Source organism: Chaetomium fimeti, assembly GCF_033439085.1.
Source record: "Chaetomium fimeti strain CBS 168.71 chromosome Unknown B0H64scaffold_5, whole genome shotgun sequence".
Lineage (NCBI taxonomy): Eukaryota > Fungi > Ascomycota > Sordariomycetes > Sordariales > Chaetomiaceae > Chaetomium > Chaetomium fimeti.
Genome location: NW_026944333.1, coordinates 3,447,376 through 3,467,973, shown reverse-complemented (window position 1 = coordinate 3,467,973; position 20,598 = coordinate 3,447,376). Strand labels below are relative to the sequence as shown.

The following is a 20,598-nucleotide window of genomic DNA, read 5'->3' as shown; positions in this document are numbered from 1 at the left end:
GCTGAACGTCAACCGCCCTTTCCCAATTATCGGTACTTCGTTGTGATGCCACATGCCACTGCCATCTTTCTCGGCAGGCGCCGATCGATTGCTACATTGACATCCCTCTCTTTCTTCCCTTCGCCGCCATCGACTCACCTCAACTTCTTCACAACAACGCACCACTATCGACGACATTAGCCGCCGCCGATCCGCCACCAGCTGGCCCTCGTGAGGCTCCCAGTGGCTCCCCAGAACCCAGCGGCTCGGACAATCAAGCTCAATTGCGTACCGAAGAAGCGTCCCCGGATTGCCGCTCTTTTTCCCCGAATTGACCGTTCATGGGTGACCGATCGTCGCTGCACTCCCCAGGCCCCAGCCGCAGGACCCCGGCGTTGTTACGTTGTTGGCGCGGAACCTCACGTAAGGTACGGAAAGGAAGGATGAGCCCCCCCCCCCCACCCCCGTGCTCCGAACTGCTTTCCCAGAGAGGTCGAAATTACCAACTGCGCAGTGCGGTGCAGTTTGGCGGAGTGACATGCTTCCATTATTCCATGGCAGGGATGTCAACCCCGATCTTCGGCGAGGTGAGTGAGGACGATCTGGAAAGGTTCGAGACCCAGAGCGGCGAACAGGCGTGCGAGCCGTGACTGTTAGCCGATAGTGTCGTCTAACACGGACCATATTACCGCGCATTATTGATGATGCTGCCGAATCGGACGTTGCAACCCCATATAGCAAGAATGTGACTGTCAGTCTGTCACCAGGGGGTCGGCGACTATCAAACCGACACGCTCGGATGAAGGGCTTGCGTGTAGCCTTCAATATGTCCCTCGAAGCGAGGAGGCGATCAAGCTCGTTAACTCGCTCCTTGTTTGGACACTTTGCTGGTCCAAGTGGCCAGGTTTTCCTTTGGGTGTCTCTCTCACATAAGAAGCAGATGTGATGATCCGCATTTCCTGAGTACTCCTGGTTCGGTCGATGAGCAAGCCGTTTATCTGCCAACGCCAGTACACTCGTTATCATATGTGATACACAACCACTAGGCACTGAAGCATCGCCGTGGCTGCAACAGTTGTGCACATACCGTCCGCCGCCTCGGCCCTTCAGAGTTCTCGGCCATGGCGCCTACTGCCGTCACCCCGGACAATAGCTCCACCGCCAGCCCTTCGGCGGAGAGTGTCAACGGCTTTTATCATGTGAACGCCAACGGGGACGGCTACACCAACGGACACACCAACGGCCACACTAATGGGCACACCAACGGACATGCCAATGGCTATACAAATGGCTACTCAAACGGGTATTCAAACGGAACCACCAATGGCTTCGCCAACGGCGCCAACGGTGCCCCTGAGGGTTTCTCGAACCCCCTCAAACCGATGCCCGTTGCCATCGTAGGCATGGCTTGCCGCATGCCGGGAAACGTCGCCACTCCCGCTGAGTTCTGGGAGCTCTGCACCCGTGCCCGCTCGGGATGGACCGAGATTCCCAAGGAAAGGTTCGATAACGCTCGATTTCACCACCCGAACCCGGGCAAGGGCGGCGCCTTGAATCCAGTTGGTGGCAGCTTTCTCAACGTCGACCTCGCCGCGTTTGATGCCCCTTTTTTCGGGCTCACGGAGAAAGAAGCCATATCCATGGACCCCCAACAACGCCTCCTTCTTGAGTGTACCTTTGAGGCCCTCGAAAGCGCCGGGATTCCGAAGCACGACGTCGTTGGAAAGAATGTCGGCGTTTTCGTCGGCGGCTCATTCCCGGAGTACGAATCACACCTATTCCGGGATTCTGATACAATCCCTATGCACCAGGCAACTGGTATGTGGCCCCATATGCCTTCAAACTACCGAGTAGGACCACTGACAGTCTCCGCCCGCTAGGATGTGCATATGCCATGCAGTCTAACCGGATCTCGCATTTCTTTGATTTGAGAGGGCCAAGCTTCACATCAGATACGGCATGCTCGTCTAGCATGGTTGCTGTGCATCTGGCATGCCAAAGTCTACGTTCTGGCGAGACGAATTGCGCCCTGGTCGGTGCCTGTCATCTGAACATGCTGCCCGAGTTTTGGGTCTCGTTTTCCACTTGCAGGTAAGAAACGCGCAGGGAGCCCCCCCCGAAATTGGGTTTGCCACTGACAACGACCCCAGACTACTCTCAGACACGGGCCGTTCTTTTGCCTTCGATAATAGGGGTACTGGGTTCGGCCGTGGCGAAGGCTGCGGCATGCTTGTGCTGAAACCGCTGGATCAAGCGATCCGGGACAATGACACTATCCGGGCCGTCATTGCTGGGACCGGTTTGAACCAAGATGGAAAGACGCCTGGCATTACCATGCCCAACGGGACAGCCCAAGGTAGGGTTTACCGTCTTGGTTATCCGAGAGATAAACTAACTTGGTGCCATAGAGGATCTTATGAGGCAGGTTTACAGGAATGCGGGACTTGACCCCCATGCGTGCGGTTTTGTTGAGGCGCATGGAACGGGTACAAGAGTCGGGGATCCGATCGAAGCCACCGCCATCCGCAACGTGCTCGGTCTGAAGAGGACAGTACGCGATCCGCTGTGGATGGGCTCTGTGAAATCCAACATTGGCCACCTTGAGGGTGCTTCAGGTATGAATGAAGATATGGATCCCAGTTTCCGAAAACACTCCCTGACATCAAAAAGGAATCGCGGGCATCATCAAGGCGGCATTGATGCTTGAACGTGGCTTTATCCTGCCCAACTACGACTTCAAGCAACCAAACGCAAAGATTTCCTGGAAGGAATGGCATCTTAAGGTCCCTACCTCTCAACGGCCATGGCCAAAGGGTAAAAAGTACATCAGCGTCAACAACTTTGGCTTTGGTGGGACGAACGGGCACGTCGTCCTTGAGGCCCCGCCGTTCCGCAAACAGAAGCCTTCGCCGCCACCTGGCATCGCCACTCCCGACGACGAGGGTCAGGGACGCAAACTTTATGTAATCACGGCCAACGACAAGGCGGCACTCTCGGAGGTGACCAAGAACATCGTCATCTACCTCGAACAACGCCCGGAGATCTTCCAGAAGGACCTTCCCGCGAATTTGGCCTACACCTTGGGCCAGCGCCGCTCGCTTCTGCAATGGAGAGTTGCTATCCCCGCTCTCAATTCTTTTGAGCTCATCGAGGCGATCAACGGCGAGAAGTTCACTCCTGGAAAGGAGACGGAGCCGTTAAGGATCGGCTTCATTTTCACCGGACAGGGAGCACAGTGGTATGCCATGGGGCGAGAGCTCTATGATCAATACCCAACATTTTCCAGCAGCCTTCACCGAGCCGATCGATGCTTAATCGAGACTGGCGCCGAGTGGTCACTCATAGGTAAGGACTAATTATGACCTGTTCCATAGACAATTGGCTGACCTCTTCGCAGACGAATTGGATAGGGACGCAAATGACAGCCGGGTTAGTGAAGCTCATATCAGCCAGCCGTCATGTACTGCTATCCAGCTGGCGCTCGTTGACCTCTTGCGGTCTTGGGGTGTCCGCCCGACCGCTGTCGCCGGCCACTCGAGCGGTGAGATTGCGGCAGCGTACGCCGCCGAGATCATCGATTTCGAGTCCGCCATGACTATCGCATACCACCGCGGAAGACTTATCCCGATTCTCAAGGGGAGGCACCCGGAGCTTCGGGGCCGGATGATGGCCGTTGGCGGGAGCAAGGAAGAGTTTCAGCCCATTCTCGACGGTCTCAAGGAGAAGCAAGCGCGTATTGCGTGCTATAACAGCCCCTCAAGTCTCACCATCTCCGGGGACGAACCCGCTATTGCCGAGCTCGAGAAGATTTGCCAGGAGAAGCAAGCCTTCAATAGGCGCCTCGTGGTCGACGTTGCCTATCATTCGCATCACATGGACCTGGTGGCCAAGGAATACGGAGCATCGCTCGCCCACACTCGGCCTCCCGTCCCCACAGACATCAGATTCCATTCGTCACTGCATGGCCATCTCGTTGATGGCACCGAACTGCAGTCCAACTACTGGGTGGATAACTTGACCTGCGCCGTGCGTTTTTCAGAGGCACTACAAAGCATGCTCGAGCCGACCGGCGAGCACAAGCATGGGGTCAACATGCTCGTAGAACTTGGGCCGCATTCTGGGCTCCAGGGGCCGATCAAGCAAGTCTTGAAGGAACTCGGTGGCAGCGCCGTGAAGATCCCTTACGCCTCCGCCCTGGTTCGGAAACGGGATGCCGTAGAGACGGCGCTGGAACTCGCGGCGAGCCTGTTTGCCAAAGGTGCAAACCTTGACTTTGGCTCAATAAACTTCCCCACACCAACGAAGCCACCCATGCTGCTCACTGACTTGCCTCGGTACCCATGGAACTATTCATCCAAATACTGGCAGGAGTCTCGTATGACGAAGATGCACAAAACCGCCTCGGGCGGTAGAAACGACATTCTAGGCACCCTGGCCAACTACTCCAACGACTTGGAGCCAACTTGGCGCAACATTGTCCGGCTCGATGATATCCCGTGGTTGGAACACCATAAGATCCAGTCCTTGACCATCTTCCCCATGGCCGGATTCATTGCGATGGCACTTGAGGCGGCGGCTCAGCGAGCAGCTACGAGAAACACTTTGCTCGACAGGTTCGAGCTGAAAGAGGTTTCCATCACCAAGCCCCTTGTTATTCCGGACAAGGATACCGAAATGACCATCACTCTGAGGCCCCGCCAGGAGCCGACCGCGGACACCTGGGATGAGTTTCGGATCTGCTCATGGTCATCTGATCAGGGTTGGACAGAACACTGCATCGGTCTCATTGCTGCGCTGGAAGCGGACGAGAACAATGTGGACGGCGCAAAGCAAGCCCGTGATGCCGAGTCTCGCCTCAGGTCGGCACTTTCTGGTGCCGGACGGCCGGAAGCCGCGTCGGTCACCACCAATGTCATGTACGACAGCTTGGCCGAGCTGGGCGTGGCATATGGATCTCTTTTCCAGGGGATCACCAACTGCCGCGCATCCGACACACATGCAGTAGGCGATATTGTGATGCCAGATGTCGCAAAGGAGATGCCGAACGGGTATCTAACGGATTCGGTGATTCAACCTGCCTTCTTGGAATCCCTCATCGAGATGTATTGGCCCATCGTGGGTGCCGGTCGACGAGCCATCAACACAATCTACCTACCGTCGTCAGTCGACCGCATGACAGTCTCGCTCAATGTTGGGCGTTTCACCCAAACGCCTGGCAGCGCTGTGCGCGCCATCTGCGAGGGAGAAATACCCACTGGCGCCCCTAAGCCAACAAAGGTCAGCATGACTGCTGTCGCTGGCGATGACAGTCTTGAGGCAATCATCTCCCTCGAGGGACTCACGGTGTCTCCGATCTTAGACGGCGAGCCGGAAGCAAACATAAACGCCCCGAGAGACTTATGTTACAAATTGGAATGGGACCCGGTCCTCCAGGTCAAAGGCGAGAACCCACCATTCTCTAGCGGCACTGAGGTCGTCATTATCCACGAAGATTCTAGCTTCCAGAGCCTCGTGGCCATGTACGTGGCCAACTCCTTGGAGCAAACCACTGGAAAACTGCCCGAGTTTGGCACACTGGATACCGTGAACGCCACTGGGAAGATTTGTGTCTTCTTGAACGAGCTGCACCAACCGTTCCTGGCGACACTCACGCCTGCTCAGTTTGAGAGTCTGCAAAGGCTCTTGACGTCTGTCGAGGGCGTCTTGTGGGTGGTGCGCGGAGCTTACGAGAAGTCCATAAACCCGGATGCCAACATGGTTACTGGGTTGAGCAGAACCATACGATCCGAGACTGCCATGAAGTTTGCGACTCTTGATCTGGACGCTGAGTCACAGCTTCCTGACCTCGACACGGTCGACACTATCATGGATGTGTTCGACTTCGTATTTGGCCCAGCCTCATCAGCGACCGGAGAACTCGAGTTCAGGGAGAAGGCCGGAGCGCTTTTTACCCCCCGGATCGTTCTCGATCTTGATATGAACACATATGTGCACAACCAGACCAACCCATCCGTGCTCGAGTTGACACCATTTGGGGACGACAACCGAAACTTGAAGATGGAGATGTCAACACCAGGCGCCTTGGATACCATTCACTTCGTCGATGACTCGTCTCTTGACCAACCACTGGGGTCTGATGAGATTGAACTCGAAGTCAAGGCCATTGGGTTAAATTTCAAGGATGGCATGGCCGCGAAGGGTTTGGTTCCTCTCGCTAGCAGCGGCCTCGAGGCAAGCGGAGTTGTCACAGCAATCGGGTCCAACGTGACGGGCTTCCATGCTGGCGACCGGGTAGCGGCATTTACACAAGGTGCTTTTGCTGCACGGGCAAGAGCAAAGGCATATTTCGCCTTCAAGATTCCCAGATACATTTCCTTGGAAGCGGCCGCCAGTCTGCCCCTCGCCTACTCCACGGCATACTACAGCCTAGTAGAGCTTGGCCGCCTCGGCGAAGGCGAAACGGTCCTTATTCACTCCGCAGCCGGTGCCGTTGGTCAGGCGGCCATTTGCGTTGCGCAGATGATTGGCGCCGAGGTGTTTGCTACCGTCGGAAACCCCAAGAAGAAGGCGCTGTTGGTGAACGAGTACGGGTTACAGGAGGATCATATCTTCTACAGCCGCAACAGCTCCTTTGGGGACGCGATCCGGCACGCTACAGACGGCCAGGGCATAGACGTCATCCTCAATTCCCTCACTGGGGAGGGGCTCCGTGAGTCCTGGAAGTGCCTCAACAAATTCGGCCGCTTCATTGAGATCGGGAAGCGGGAAAGCGGCTCGAAGGCTCGTCTGGACGTTGACAGCATCGACAGCAACGCCAGCTTCATGTCCCTTGACATGTTCACTTTGATTGCCGAGCGGCCGAGAACGGTCAAACGCCTCCTTGCAGACGTCGCCCAAGTCTTGAAGTATGGAAAGATCCGTCCTGTGACTCCTGTCATGCAGTTTGCGATCTCGGATATTGAGGCCGCGTTGAAGGCGCAGCAGACTGGGAATATGATGGGGAAGCTTGTCGTTGTGCCTAAGGCGACTGATGTTGTCAAGGTATATTCAATTTGCCCACGTTTTATATCCCTGAAATCACCACTGACACTCGAATCCCAGGCGGCAAAGTCGAGGAAGGTAAAGGCCCTTCTCCGTCCCGACGCAACTTACATCCTTGTTGGTGGCACCGGAGGTCTTGGCCGAAGCATGGCCCGCTGGATGGTGGCCAAGGGTGCCAGAACCATCGTCTTGGTTTCCAGGAGCGGATCTGTGACGGGCCGGGTAAAGGAACTCGTCGACGAGCTCGGAGCTGTTGGAGCTAACATCGTCGTCCGTCCCTGCAACGTGGTCAACAAGTCCGAAGTGGACGAGCTCATCGCCTCTGGTCTGGATGGCCTACCTCCCATTCGTGGTGTGGTTCATGGCACGATGGTGCTTAGGGTACGAATTAACCCCCCAAGTGATACAAACCAACGAGGCAAATGCTAACAGATACGTAGGATGTGCTGTTCGAAAAGATGACGTGGGAAGAATACACCCAGGTCATCGAGGGCAAGGTGCAAGGTGGATGGAACTTCCACCACGCGCTAGCAAACTCCCCACTTGACTTCTTCGTTGCCATCTCTTCCGCTTCCGGCGCCGTCGGCAACCGCGGCCAGGCAGCTTACAGCGCAGCGAACTGCTTCCTCAACGCCCTAGTCCAGCACCGCCTCGCCCAGGGTCTACCCGCGTCGTCCCTCGACCTGACCGCCGTGTCCGACTCCGGTTACCTCGCCGAGGACCTTGAAAAAGCCGCCGAGGTCGCCCGGAACCTCGGCAGCGACAGCATCTGCGAGAACGAGGTACTCGCCCTGCTGAACGCCGCCATCGACGGCACCCTGGGCTCCACCTGCAACAACCACACCATCACCGGAATGCGCATCACAGCCGCGATGCGACCGTTCTGGACGGACGACGCCAAGTTCAAAGCGATGCGCCTCGCGGCCGAGGAGGAAGCCGCCAAGGACGCGTCGCTCAACGCGGTGGTGTCGTTCAACGCGGCGCTGCGGGCGGCCAAGACGCGCGCCGAGGCCGAGGACGCCGTGTGCCGCGGGCTGGTGGATCGTATTGCCTCGGTGCTGATGATGGACGCCGAGGATCTCGATGTGGCGCGCTCCCTGTCGCATTATCCGCTGGACTCGCTCGTGGCGATCGAGATTCGTAACTTTATCACGCGCGAGTTTGAGGCCAACTTGCAGGTGCTGGAGTTGTTGTCGAGCGGGTCGATCCAGACGCTGGCGAAGGCTGTGTGTGCGAAGAGCAAGCTCGTTCCTGCTTCTCTTGGGGAGTAGAGTTGGTGATATATGGGTTGTGGATGTGGTGTTGTCGTTTCTCCTATTGTGGGCTATGTTGTCTAGCGTGTCTTTTAGCTTTTCCTTAAGTTGTCATGGGCCTAGGAATTATTTCTTTGTTTTTGATTGCTTTCATCCTTACCGTTGTACCTTTTGGATATTTGATTCTCATCATGATTTCGTCCGGGTTCCGGTCCTGTTTGTCAAGTTGATTAGTCGTAGCTAGTACATACGCTAGAGCTGTTTGCGCCTACATATTGAGCATTTTCCAAAAACGAAGGACACGATGCTCAGCCACATGTTCATCTTCCACGGCGTTGATCCCGAACGGACATGTTCCTAAGTACTGGTTTCACGAGGACTCTGACCAACACTTTGATTCCAGATAGGAGTATTGACAGCAGCTAATCGCCAATCTAACACTTGAAACACGTGCATTCGCCAAACATTCCCGTTGCTCAAGGAAGTCGTGTACATATTACGTACCACCATTATCCCACCAAGACCCATGGAACAACCTAAGACGTAGTGGCCGCCTGCTCTGGCTTCTTCTCAGACTCTGTCGCCGCCGGAGCAGCAGTACCACTCGCAGCTGTGGTTTGACCGCCCACAGGAACATCAACCTGCATCAAGGTCAGCAAAAGGCGCGACAGCAAAGCGGATCAGCTACCACGCACCTTCAAATTGCCCGCCTCAATCTCCCTCTCCAACTCCTCCAGCCGGCTAGGCTTCTGGTACCTCTTCCACGCCGGCAGGCCCGAGTTGAACACGTCGTCCATCTCCTCGAGCGTAAAGCCCTTGGTCTCGGGAGCCATCAGCGCCATGTGGATAAAGGCGGCGGCGTTGAAGGCGCCAAAGATGTAGTACATCTTGTACGAGATGTTCCACAGCAGCGGCGGGACGGCGAAGGCCAGCACCATGTTCCAGAACCAGTTGGTGGCGGTCGCCAGGGAGACCGCCTTGGCGCGGATCTTGCTGGGGAAGATCTCGGCCGGGTAGGTCCACGACACGGGGCCCCAGGTGGTGGCGAAGGTGGCGACGAAGAGGTAGGAGCACGAGACGATGGCCGACGAGACCGGGCGGTTGTCGTGCACGACCCAGGTGATGTCGCTGGTTTCGCGCGACCAGACGTCTCCCGTGTTGGGCTGGCCGTAGTACTGCTGGAGGGCGCCTGAGGTTGCGTTAGGGAATATTGGATGCGAAGGGAATGGGCTCGGTAGGTAGGTAAGCAGGGTTGAAAACGTACCGGAGATAAAGAGCCAAGTCATCATGCCAAAGGAACCGAAGATGAGTGAGGGACGGCGGCCCCACTTGTCGAGGAAGACGATGGCGGGTAGTGTCAAGACGACGTTGATCACGTACTGGATGGATGCGGTGGCAAGCGGGGAAGCGATCTGGGCACCCTGCATGATGTAGACGATGTAGTACATCATGATATTCATCCCGGAAAGCTGAGACCACCTGGTTGGATCCGAGGTTAGCATCCACTCCTCCCCAAGCATAATTCATCTTTTTTGCTTGGACTCACATCTGGATGCTCATACCCAGGAGCACGCGCTTGTACATCCTCGGAGCAACAAGGTCCTTGATCGACGACGTGGCCTGCTCCCTCTCGAACCGTAGCGCTTCTTCGATTTCCTGGTACTGCGCAAGAACCTTGGGGTGATTGATATCGCCCCCGCCGTGGAGGCGTGCGAGCACCCGGAGGGCTTCGTCCATGCGGTCCTTGGAAGCAAGCCAGCGGGGGCTGTAGGGGAAGAAGAACAAGCCGACCAAGAGGATGACGGCAGGAACCATTTGGACTCCCCAGGGGATGCGAAAGGCAGCGGTTGGCTGGTTCGGGTCGGTCGGTCCGCCGCCAATGCCCTCGGCTGCACCGAATTGAATAAAGTACTGGCTGGAGGTAGGAGAGAGAGGTCAGAACATGAACACCCTCGGACTCCGCTAGACAAGGGAGAGGGGAATGCGGAGAACAACACATACATCAAGATTCCCCATGTGATGGCCCACTGTTGCAGGGAAACCACTCTTCCTCGAATCTCCTTGGGCGCAATCTCGGACTGGTAAACGGGCACAATGGCCGAGGCAATGCCGACACAGAAGCCGCAAATGACTCTCCCGACGCAGAGCATGGGAATGTTCTGGGCGGCGGCCATGAGGATGGAGCCGATGATCCAGAGGACACAGGAGAACTGGAGGGCGACTTTACGCGAGTACTTGTCGGCGATGAAGGACGACAACAGCGAGGCGACCAGGCTGCCCGCCGGCATCGAAGCTGTGATACCACCCTGGGCGTACGAGAGCGGGTTGTTGAAGTAGCGCTTGTATGCCTCGGTGCCTAGGACGCCTGACATGGAGCTGATGTCGAAGCCGAAGAGACCGCCCGCCTATGGAGTACCGAGAATGTGAGTGTGTAATTCTCGACGGAGGAGGGGTGCACAGTATGGACGTAGCATTGTGAGGCGTGTGGTGTACTCAATAGGCTTTGATGTCTCGTGAGCGCAATGTTATGACTTACCGATGGCGGCGAAGCCGCAAATGAAATAGACATTGCTAGCTTCGTACATGGTGGCGAGATGTCCCCTAGTGGGTTGTTTCTCAAGTGTTAAGGTGAGTGGGTGAGTAGCACCGGGGAGCCAGGGGCAACACGACGGCCCTGGCAATACAAAATGATGATGAAATCTATCTGTCCAAGAGAAGGACGTGGGACCCGTATATTGTGTTGAAAAGGGGCGAGTCAGTTGACGAGGTAAGGGATCAGGACATGGGAATGCAACACGGCCCTATATAAGCCATTCAGAGATGCCACCCTCCAAAAGTTCCTCCATTTACTCCAAACCTGCAGCAAGGGTTCCAGCTTCCAGAACCGTGATGTGGCGCTGGCGAGTAGGATTTGGCATAGGCAAGGTTTACTGGGCATCATTGCCTGACTCGGAGAAGCAGCCATGGTGGGGTTGCACGACCGAAGGTCACACTACCCAGCCTGGCGCCAGCTCGATGGTTGCATGGCACAGCTGGGAAGCAACCGTCGTTGGAGGAACGGGGCATCTCCAAGCCGATCGTCCTGGTTGGGTGAGTTTCGACACAGTCTGTGTAAGTATACTTTGACCGAGACCGTTCATTGGAGCTCGAAGGGTTTGACAGCAGGCAGGGCAGAGTTCCGACGCGCCGGGTTGACCTAACTTACGGGCCGATTCCTTCTAGAGGGAACGTCACAACCCAGAAATCTTTGTCGGGCTGCCACCGCGTCCCTCAACCTCAAGTTTGGGAGGTTGGGAGGCGATGCATCCAAAGTTGGGGATGTGACTTAAACATGCTAGACAATTGAGGCTCTCGCTGCGATTGTTTTGAGATGAGAAACACTGTAAATAATGCAAGTCATGTCGGACAGACTGAGACGTTGTCTTGGTATCTCGGCCGTGGTTCCTTTTTTGAACTTTTTCGGTTTTTCATTTGACTCCATCCCCATTATTCTCCGCTTCGCTGCCTACGGCTTGGCACGCAACTAACCTTATCGTCCGTCCTGCCTCAACAACTGCTGCCAAGTCCATTCCAGGAAGGAGCGAGATCGGTGGCGTTTTCATTTTTTTGCTTGGGAGACGAGCCACATGGGACGTCATTGGGCTTTCAATCTCCAACCTCCGGGGTGATCCAACGGCTCCCCGTAGGATGGGACGGGAGACCAACTTGTTGCGGAAGTTGTTCCTCCTCGTGCCACGGCCGAGCAGGAGCAGGGGTGAGACCCCTCACAATGACCATGCCATGCAGACAGCCGTGATTGTCGAGTCCTCGAGGACAATCGGGATCTGCCAGTTCGTCGGCCCCGAAGCCCTGCAGTGAAACGAATCAAACCGACGGGAACGTCCATCACCTCTTAAACCGGCATGGCGGGCCGCAATTTCATTGCTTGTTCATCTCTGAGGTGCCGCAGAAACATTGTGAACGTAACCGAGACGAAACGTTTGCTGCCGTTCCAAGCAGTAACACAAAACCTCGGGTTATTTCCGCCCGGTGCCCTCACAGCTCGAGGCCCGAGTGTCGTATTCGCCGAGCTCGAGTTACCATGGCTCGAGCATGGGTGCATGGCCAAATCCCAAGTCGCATGGCAGCGGCAGAGCAGCGGCTTTGGGTGCAGCTTTGGGTGCAGCTGACGCGAATCCGGTCAAAGTGCGGCCGAGGCAGCGCCGCTGGGGCCAGTCATCGATCGCCGGCACTTCCCCGCAGCCAAGGCGGGCTCGCGGGGTCGGGGGTGTTAAGCTCATCCCTGCAGGGCGCCAAGGGAGCGCCCTTCACTCCCCCGTAACGGTTGCTTGTGCTGCTTCTGGAAAATAAGGGGCCTGTGAGGGAAGCCTTTACCTCCCACGCCTCCTTCCGAGGTCGATCCCTCGCCGCCGACATGAATGGAGACACCGTCCTCATGTGACATCAAGAGCAAACACTTTAATTTCCCCTGAAAATCTTCAGAGACAAGCAGCCCGAGAGTCCGTCGATTATCCTATTGCGGGTTCACCCGACTCCACGACGGCAAAGTCATCGATCAAAGATAACCGAAGGCCAGGCCAATCCTCTCCGCAGCCGAACGTAGAAGCCCAGCATGCAGTGAGAAAAGGAGGGGGGTGGGGAGGGGTCACTACCATGCTCATGCTCGACATTGACAGATGCATAGACGAGTCCACATCATCGACCAGCGCCCTGGGTTTGGGGGATCCGAGTGTCGAGCTTGCTTCTGCCGACGAGATGAGCATGCGTAGCTCGCCATCCCAATCTGTTCGAAAGTCAGTTTACTCGGCCATGATGACCGGAAAGTTAGAGTCCCGCGTCGTCGCTAGACTTGAATGCGCCTGCAAATGTTAGTTCACAGAATAAAAAGACAAGGAAATGGAAGAATGGTCGATTGAGCAGCCAACTCGGCCTATGGAACGAGGTGCCTGTCTCCAACGAAAAGGAGAGGCCTGAAAACGTTGCCGTGGCTGCCAACGGCGGCAACTTCGACATGAGAGCGTCGGGCTGACCACCGTCGCTCTAAAACTACAAGACCGGGTGAGTATGCCCGGTCGAATAAGAAAACGGGGCGACTGCCCGACGAGATCGCGGGCTGTCGTCACACCCCCGGATTGTGATAACCCTCAATGGGAGGAAGAAGATGCGGAAAAGATAACCGAACGTGGAAAAGGGATATGGTATCGCGATGCATCATGCATCCACTGCTTCAACTCCGTGTCGCCATTCCGAATCCGTCCATCGGATCGCCGCCGGACCGCGCGCAATTCCTCACGTCCGCCCAGGAATAAGAAAACGCCGCCCATAACCTGTATGCCATTCGTCGAAGCTCGTAAGTGCGTTGTGCGGTGAGTGTGCATTGTGAGGTGAGTGATACCTCCGTTTCGAGGTCGGGGATATAAACCCCTTCACCTCTTCTTACGGTAGCCGCCGTTCCCGCCTCGAGAGGGTCTCTGTGGTGCAGACTGGTTCCTCGACGGACGGTGGCCCTGGTCACGGCTGCGGTCCGACGACCGGTTGCCTTGCCTCGTTGTTGGCCGGTAGCCCTCTTTGGCCAGTAGCTCAAGGTAGTTGCGCTGATTCTCGAAACTGGAGTAGTTCCCGCCCATGATGACCTCCAGGATGCTCTGGCCCGCCTTATTCGGGTCTTGTGCTAGTTGTGCCATGCGTTTGGTGATTTCCTGGTGCGCGTTCGCCAAATGAGCCAGGATATTCCTAGTATTGCTGGAACCCCCGGCGATGTCGTTCGCCGGGTTGTTCGGGTCGATGATGGAGAGCCGGTCGTGGTTCTTGTAAGCGAAATCCGTCACTTGATGCTACAGGGTTTCAAGGAGTCACGGTTAGCTTTGTAAACGCAGAGAAGAGGAACCATCCCGAGCGACTACTGACCTTTGGAATCCAACGAGGGGGGTTCAAGCTGATGGCGATTGTCTGGTAGTTGAACTTGTTGCCGTAGAGGTCTAGGAAGTGAAGAAGAAGCTGGCCAAGGTGATGTCTCGTGTCCAGGTTCCCGCTTTGCACCTCAGGCATCATTTGCAGCATACTTACTACCAAGCAGATGACTGAGAACCCTCCGATGCCTCCGTTGACGGGTTCATTTAGACCACGCATGAGTAGAAAGTGCTTGATCAACGTGACCAGCGCTGGCATGCCGGGGTATTGGTCCCTCCATGCCTTAAATGTGGCGATAGCCGTCACCCCGGAATCGTTCTCGAAAGACACGTCAACCTTGAGGCCGGTCTTGTGTTCGATAAACTTGACCAGCGGCACCTTGGCGTGGAGAATGAGTTCAATCTCATCCTCCCAAGCGACCTGGTGGTTGATCAGTTGCGCCTTGAACCGATGGAGAGTTGCCTTGGTGAAGTACTTGGCAACACCACCGCCTACGTAACCGTCAGACATGAAGGCCATGTCCATATCTCCGGTGGGCAAGTAAAGACCCGAGGGAAAGGAGCCAAAGGGATACACTTCAGCGTCCCGGAACACTTTGCGGCAGAACTGCTTCAGATCCCGAACCAGTTCACTGCGCAGGCGCTCCTCAAAATCTCTGGGTTTGATGTACTCATAAAAGTCAACCACCTCCTTGTGCAACCTAGTGGTGGACGAGTTAGCCAGTGCCACAGAGATACGAACGCTGGATTTGGCTCACCAGACAGCCATGTTGGCGGACCCAGAGTGGTCCAGTTCCATCCACGGAGTGGACTCCAACTCCGGGTCCGGAAGCCATTCTTGCGTGATGCCGCCCCCGGCGGGCGCTTTGGTGACTTTCTTAAGCCTCGTGTGCGGCATCTTGATCTCGTCGTCATGGGTCCGTTTCCGGCTTCCCAGAGCAGACGGTGTGGGGTCCTGGAAAGGCACAGCTGTCTTTCCAGGCTTGGGGGGCTTCGGGGGCAGCTGTAGGTTTAGTTGTGCGACAGGCGCGGCGGAAGCCGCGGATGGAGCCGTTCCTACTAGGGACTCCTGCTCCTGATCGTCCTCACCCTCGTCGCTTACGTTGCTATCCGAGTCAAAGGAGATGAAGTCGGCTGAACCTGAAGGCAGCGAACTTTTAACTTCCTTTTCCTGGACGCGGGACTTGCGAATCATTCGCACAACGTCCTTCTTCTTCTCCTGCGTTGCAGACTCGGGAGGCAGGGCCGTGTAAGGGTCAGGGTTGGACCATTTGGGCGTGTTGTTATCCGACGCCGATTGTTCGACACCTGAACGAGCGCGCTTGCTCGTCGGTTCCTCATCCGACCCCGCCTTTTCGTCTCCCGAGATATCCATCTCGGCCTCGTCACTATCCGATAGTTCATTAAGAGGCCGATAAGTTACACCGCCCGCTGTGTTGAAGAAGGCAACCTCTGTGTTGGTGTTGTGGTCAGTCTTCAACAGCTCGCGTTCCGCAGCGACAAAGGGTCGCCACGGCCGGTTGCCAAAGTTCCGACCATGCCTATTGTTCTGAAACGGCCGGGCGCCATTTGCATTCCCAAAGGAGCGGTCGTGCGGGCCGCGGTTTCTCTTGGACGGGCGCGAGTCGCGATCGGGGGAATGAGGCTCGCGCCGGTCATTGCGAGACTTCCTATTGCCCTGGGGCCGGTATGTATCGGCATCTTGTACACCGGCGGGTTTGTCGACCTGGAAAGTAAAGTCGGCTTGGGGCAGCCGGTAGTTGTCCCCACTAGGCGGACCACGGTAGTTCGCGGAGGGAGGAGGTCCTCCATCGCGGTTCCAACGCGCGCCGGGATTGTGTTCATACCGGCCGGAATACGAAGGCGCCCGGTAGGCGTCCCTTGGGGGCGGGCCATTCCGATTCCTCGAGTCGCGATCGTTGCGATACTCGCGTGGCGGGTGGTGGTTTTTACCCCTTGAGGGGTATCGCGAGTTTTGTGACATTATGCGCTTCTCTATTCATAAATAGTGAACGGCCTCCTGTCTGATCTCGCGCTTTTATGGTGGTGTGGAAGACTAAAAGTGTATGAGCGCAAGAGCGGCGATATTTTTTTGTGGTCGCTCGTGGTTTGGGTTCCGAGAGCGCATCCGGGACTCAAATACAAGGCTATCCTATATCCGGAATAGCGTGTTTCTGGGCCCCGCGCTGCACGCGTTGAATGGAGAGCAAAGAGTATCCACGTGAAGCATCATGTGATCTGATTCTCTCCGTGATAAAACACGGTTGTGAACGTTAATGAATTTGGGTCCGGAATATACTATATATGGAAGAATTGCAGGAAGAACCCTTCGCTCCAGTCACCGGGAGTTTTCTTCCAGAAATCCTGAGGACGGATTGGATACCACTGCACAACCGCGTGGATTCGCGGAAACCTCGTGGAAACCGACCTTGTTCGTTCATGCTCCACACCACAGAACCAGGGAGAATTGGTATTTAGTGATATGAAGAGGAAGCCGGCTATCTATAGGATGACTAGGGATTAAAATATGAGGCCTCTTTTCCGGCTGGGTGGGGTGTTGCAAGCGAGAGAGTTTGTAGGTGGTGGTGTGGCGTTATGGACTAAGTGGCTTCACACCGGGTGGCCGTGGTCTTTTGGCATTTCGCGGAAGCGGCTGAAGCAAGTCAAGCATTTGACGCAGTTGAACACTTCACTTCACACTTACTGGGGCATGCGGATAACCATGGTAGCCAGTGTTTTATTGGGGATGCAGCGTGGAGCTCTCGGGTTCTGTAGCGGCGATGATGCAGAGATCGTGTGGTGCGACGGCCAAGTCTGCCTTCTACACAAGTTTCGCGACACTTGCTCCCACCGTGGTAGTCATATAAACGCACCACTTGTTATCCAGTCGTAGGCCCTGTGGTGCAGACCTCGGTTCTCAGCCACTAACTAGATCAGGTGGTGGGAGTGGCTTGGCTGAGATAGTCTTGTGTTAGTGAATGCGGAGGTAGGTAGCGCAAAACTCATCAGGCAGATAATTGACCTTGAGCGTTTTGAGCCGAAGGTTTCTCAGCCGGCGGCACCTTAACCCGGAGTAAAAGGGCTCAGAAAAGGCCTTGGTGCATGTTGCCAGCTCCGGAAAGTCTCTCGGACTCTTATTAGCCGTAGCACCGGCCGGGAGGTTGCCGTTACTGGTAGAGATGAGAGATGAGAGACCCCTACCGGCGGTGCCCACCCAGGATGCCGAACATACCATTGATTAGGACGCGGGGCCAATGGCATCGGACGTTGCGCTGTTCATTCCGTGTTCTGCCACACCACCTCAAGTCTCAACCGGAAGGCCGGCAGCAAACTTTCGAGCAGCCCACCCAGCTCCGTGCTCCTCGTATTCTTGCTTGGTCACTGTCAATCGCTCAACATGCTCGTGTCGAGCGAAATTGGCAGCTCCTAGCCAGGTGCTGGTGATGGGATCCTCAGGGCGGGCCACTCGGACAACGCACTCGTCCGGTACGCGTTCCAACAGTTCCATCTGTAGTCGTTGGATGAAGTTGTCCAACTTAGCGTTGCCCCCTACTACCACGATGTTTGCGAGCAGCCCGGGCCACAGCCCGATAGGTAGTGCCGACAGTGATTGCATGACCAGGTCTGCGAGCCCAGGCTGGCGCATGCCAATGTCGGAAGGGTTGAACAGCAACTCTGGGACCACGAAGCGCTCGTTGCGCAGGGTAAGGATATCCTCAGTCGACACCGCCGCCTTGCGAGCGCGAGCGGAAACGCCCGGCTCATAATCTCGGACCACGCCATGGAAAGTCGTGTGTGAATCTGGAAGGACGTAGTCCTTCGCGATTCCGGCACCGCTCAGGTATTCATCTCGCCGTTCGCCGCGCGTCCCCTTCCATGTCTTTTCGAGATCGCCCTTGAAATCTAACGAGACATAGCAGACGGATTCCCTCATCTCATTGGCGATGAATGTCTCGTTCCGCATGTCGAAGTGGCGGACCGAGAGCAGGCGCGTGAGGTAGTTGGTCATCAGCCGCCCCCCAACGTCTAACCTCCGGATGGCCTGGTGTAGTGGTCTGCCTTGCACAATCGGCGTAACAGTGGTGTGGGAGTATCCGGAGTCAATCACGAGTATGACCTCGGCTGGAATGTCGACCGGAGTCTCTGGTGTCCTTGGCGTGTGAAAGATCGCTTGAATGTCCTGGTACGCGTTGAAGGCCGGGCCTAGGGGGAGGTGCGAGGTCAGCGAGAGCCCGAGCGAGCAAAAGGTAGGGGGACGGACCAACGCCACGGCAGTAACTGGCAAAACCAAATTCCTCAAACACCATTTGATCGCAATGCGTCTGCAGGGCCGGAAGAGCGTTCGGTTGCTCGGTGAGAACCAGGCGGGTCTCGGAAGGGTCGCATCGTTGGGGCGCCTTGTCGTCGAAGAACTCGCGGTCCCATATCTCTTTTTGAGCCTCCCAACTCACGACGAATCCCTTCTCGACCGGTCGGCGGAAAGCTATCTCGCCAAAGTCCCTGCACTTCTCCAGCTCGGACCCGACATATGTTTTTCGGTGGCGGTCTCGAGCAAGGCAGTTTGGAATAACGCGCGGCGCGTGGGTTTTGTCGCCGGTCACAAATCCGGCTTTGATAGTGTCGGCGCCATTGTCGAGAACTAGAGTAGTTGATGGTCTCGGCGGACCAGTCGCCCGCGACTTTCGACTCGCTGCCATATGACGTCCTTCGCTGTTGAGCGTTGAGGTCTTCACGCATGCAATCGAGTGGGGCGGACCTTGCTCTGAGGTTCTCGGCCGTCGCGCAGACGGAGAGCGCCAAGCGGGGGAGTGGGGCACAAACCCAACCCACGCCCAGTCTTCGACTTTATCAACACCTTTCGATTATGGAGTGTATTCGATTATTCTCTACCTTCTATTATTATCCCTTGAACCAAGATTCATCACGAATAACCATTTCCCCTGGAATTTACTTCTGAAAATAAGGGTCGAGCTGACGTCTCCATTGTCGCCCATGGTTTTGTTTAATGTTAACGAAATGGTCTATCGCTACGTTCTCTGTTGACCCAGCCCTGGAAACCTAGAAGGTCTACTGAAGCTTTGCAACACCCAGTTTCTCCGCTTCTCTGTTCAGGGCATCGATCTCAGCCTGCACGAAAGGGATACCTTCTTCGAGTCTCCTTTTCTCGGTCAGCTGCTCAATTTCCCCAGGCAAGTATATCCTCTCCACCCCCTCCATCCTATCCGACCCCGTGACGCGCTGGTACAGCACATCCATCCGCTGTCTGAACTCATCGAGGCTCACAAAGAGATCCGGCTTTATGGCAATGATGAAGTGACCAACATCCCCGGGCTTTGACATGTCGTAAGGCCCCGTAACGCCCCCGGCAAACGCGGACCCAGACAACACGCCGGAGAACACGTCCATCATAATCGCCAACGCCGAGCCCTTCGGGCCGCCCATGGGCAGCATGACTCCTTTCAGAGCTTTCTCGGGGTCATCTGTCGGTTTCCCGTCTTCGTCCAACGCCCAGTCCTGCGGGATCTTCTCACCCCGCCGAAGAGCCTTGTAAATCTTCCCCCGAGCGGCGACCGAGGGCGCCATGTCCAAAATAAAGGGGATCGAGTTCTCGCCGCCAGGGGCTCCGCAGGCAATGGGAGAAACGCCCATCAACTGGGACTTGCCACCCCAGACGGGCAGAGCGGGAGAGGAGTTGGTGAAGACGAGGCTCATCATGCCGGCATCGGCGGCTTGGCGGACAATCCAGGCCGACATGCCGAAGTGGTTGCTGTGCTTGACACTCACCATGCCGATACCGAAGGTTTGAGCCATGGTTATGGCTGTGTCCATGGCTAGGTGCGCCGCGGGGAAGCCAAAGCCGTTGTTACCATCGACCTAACAGAGGCATTGTCTGAGTCATCTGCGAAAAGAAGAGATATTTGTAAAAGGGTCGAGTGGGAGCTACCTGAGCAACTACAGGTGTGACCTGCTTGAGGGCCGGCTCGGCCTTGGGATCTAGCACTCCATTTCGAATCCGCGCCAAATATGATGGAATCCGGTTGATACCATGACTCTCAACGCCGCGTAGGTCTGCCTGCACGAGCCCGAGAGCAACGGTCTTGGCGTTCTTTGGGGACACTCCGGATGCTTCGAGGAGGGCAACCACGAATTCCTCCGCAGCTGTATGCTTTATGGTGGTTTTGGTCTCCTCTTGAGCCATTGTGAAAATTACGGGTGGTTCAATTGTTGAAACTGTTGAGTTCTCCTCGATCAGAGGGGTTCCGTTGTGGAGTTGATGGTGAGAGTTCAATTGGGGAAGTCAGCCCGGACATAATAAGGGTTAGGGTCTCCCTCTTCGCCGGCGGCAGTTCTCGCTGGCTTCAAATTTCCCAGCTTGGCAAAAGCTTCTTCCGACCACCCCACCATCTCCGAGATCA

The 20,598-nt window shown here is 56.1% G+C and overlaps 5 protein-coding genes across 5 annotated transcripts; 1 reads left to right on the top strand and 4 right to left on the bottom strand.

The window, feature by feature from the left end:
* Positions 1 to 865: 865 nt before the first annotated feature.
* Positions 866 to 8,622, top strand: B0H64DRAFT_198300 (uncharacterized protein). Its single transcript, XM_062799211.1, has 8 exons — positions 866 to 1,797; positions 1,860 to 2,070; positions 2,130 to 2,335; positions 2,388 to 2,594; positions 2,650 to 3,324; positions 3,377 to 7,020; positions 7,081 to 7,401; positions 7,461 to 8,622. Exons 1-8 carry the CDS (start codon positions 1,101 to 1,103, stop codon positions 8,289 to 8,291), a joined length of 6,792 nt encoding a protein of 2,263 aa, XP_062658446.1. The 5' UTR covers positions 866 to 1,100; the 3' UTR covers positions 8,292 to 8,622.
* On the bottom strand, positions 8,489 to 11,033 carry B0H64DRAFT_402063 (MFS sugar transporter-like protein). Its single transcript, XM_062804205.1, has 6 exons — positions 10,841 to 11,033; positions 10,275 to 10,678; positions 9,820 to 10,188; positions 9,538 to 9,752; positions 8,969 to 9,462; positions 8,489 to 8,914 (listed from the first exon to the last, which is right to left on the bottom strand). The coding sequence occupies exons 1-6, from the start codon at positions 10,856 to 10,858 to the stop codon at positions 8,810 to 8,812; spliced, it is 1,605 nt and encodes a 534-aa protein (XP_062658445.1). The 5' UTR covers positions 10,859 to 11,033; the 3' UTR covers positions 8,489 to 8,809.
* Positions 11,034 to 13,671: 2,638 nt separating this feature from the next.
* On the bottom strand, positions 13,672 to 16,315 carry B0H64DRAFT_198209 (uncharacterized protein). The gene is made up of 3 exons (XM_062799210.1): positions 14,941 to 16,315; positions 14,181 to 14,883; positions 13,672 to 14,107 (listed from the first exon to the last, which is right to left on the bottom strand). Exons 1-3 carry the CDS (start codon positions 16,164 to 16,166, stop codon positions 13,700 to 13,702), a joined length of 2,337 nt encoding a protein of 778 aa, XP_062658444.1. The 5' UTR covers positions 16,167 to 16,315; the 3' UTR covers positions 13,672 to 13,699.
* Positions 16,316 to 17,483: 1,168 nt separating this feature from the next.
* Positions 17,484 to 18,879, bottom strand: B0H64DRAFT_324280 (actin family; the record flags this gene model as incomplete). The annotated part of the gene is made up of 2 exons (XM_062800647.1): positions 17,484 to 18,385; positions 18,444 to 18,879. 2 exons carry the CDS (start codon positions 18,877 to 18,879, stop codon positions 17,484 to 17,486), a joined length of 1,338 nt encoding a protein of 445 aa, XP_062658443.1.
* Positions 18,880 to 19,194: 315 nt separating this feature from the next.
* Positions 19,195 to 20,519, bottom strand: B0H64DRAFT_198152 (Malate/L-lactate dehydrogenase). Its single transcript, XM_062799209.1, has 2 exons — positions 20,127 to 20,519; positions 19,195 to 20,056 (listed from the first exon to the last, which is right to left on the bottom strand). The coding sequence occupies exons 1-2, from the start codon at positions 20,379 to 20,381 to the stop codon at positions 19,250 to 19,252; spliced, it is 1,062 nt and encodes a 353-aa protein (XP_062658442.1). The 5' UTR covers positions 20,382 to 20,519; the 3' UTR covers positions 19,195 to 19,249.
* Between the last annotated feature and the right edge of the window lie 79 nt (positions 20,520 to 20,598).

Coding starts and splice junctions, on each gene's coding strand:
- B0H64DRAFT_198300 (XM_062799211.1), top strand. CDS start 1,101: ATGGCGCCTACTGCCGTCACCCCGGACAATAGCTCCACCGCCAGCCCT. Junction 2,336..2,387: donor GCCCAACGGGACAGCCCAAG/GTAGGGTTTACC, acceptor TTGGTGCCATAG/AGGATCTTATGAGGCAGGTT. Junction 7,402..7,460: donor ATGGCACGATGGTGCTTAGG/GTACGAATTAAC, acceptor ACAGATACGTAG/GATGTGCTGTTCGAAAAGAT.
- B0H64DRAFT_402063 (XM_062804205.1), bottom strand. Junction 10,189..10,274: donor ATCACATGGGGAATCTTGAT/GTATGTGTTGTT, acceptor TCCTACCTCCAG/CCAGTACTTTATTCAATTCG. Junction 9,463..9,537: donor GACTTGGCTCTTTATCTCCG/GTACGTTTTCAA, acceptor ACGCAACCTCAG/GCGCCCTCCAGCAGTACTAC.
- B0H64DRAFT_198209 (XM_062799210.1), bottom strand. CDS start 16,166: ATGTCACAAAACTCGCGATACCCCTCAAGGGGTAAAAACCACCACCCG. Junction 14,884..14,940: donor TCCGCCAACATGGCTGTCTG/GTGAGCCAAATC, acceptor GTCCACCACTAG/GTTGCACAAGGAGGTGGTTG. Junction 14,108..14,180: donor CCCCTCGTTGGATTCCAAAG/GTCAGTAGTCGC, acceptor GAAACCCTGTAG/CATCAAGTGACGGATTTCGC.
- B0H64DRAFT_198152 (XM_062799209.1), bottom strand. CDS start 20,381: ATGGCTCAAGAGGAGACCAAAACCACCATAAAGCATACAGCTGCGGAG. Junction 20,057..20,126: donor TCACACCTGTAGTTGCTCAG/GTAGCTCCCACT, acceptor TGCCTCTGTTAG/GTCGATGGTAACAACGGCTT.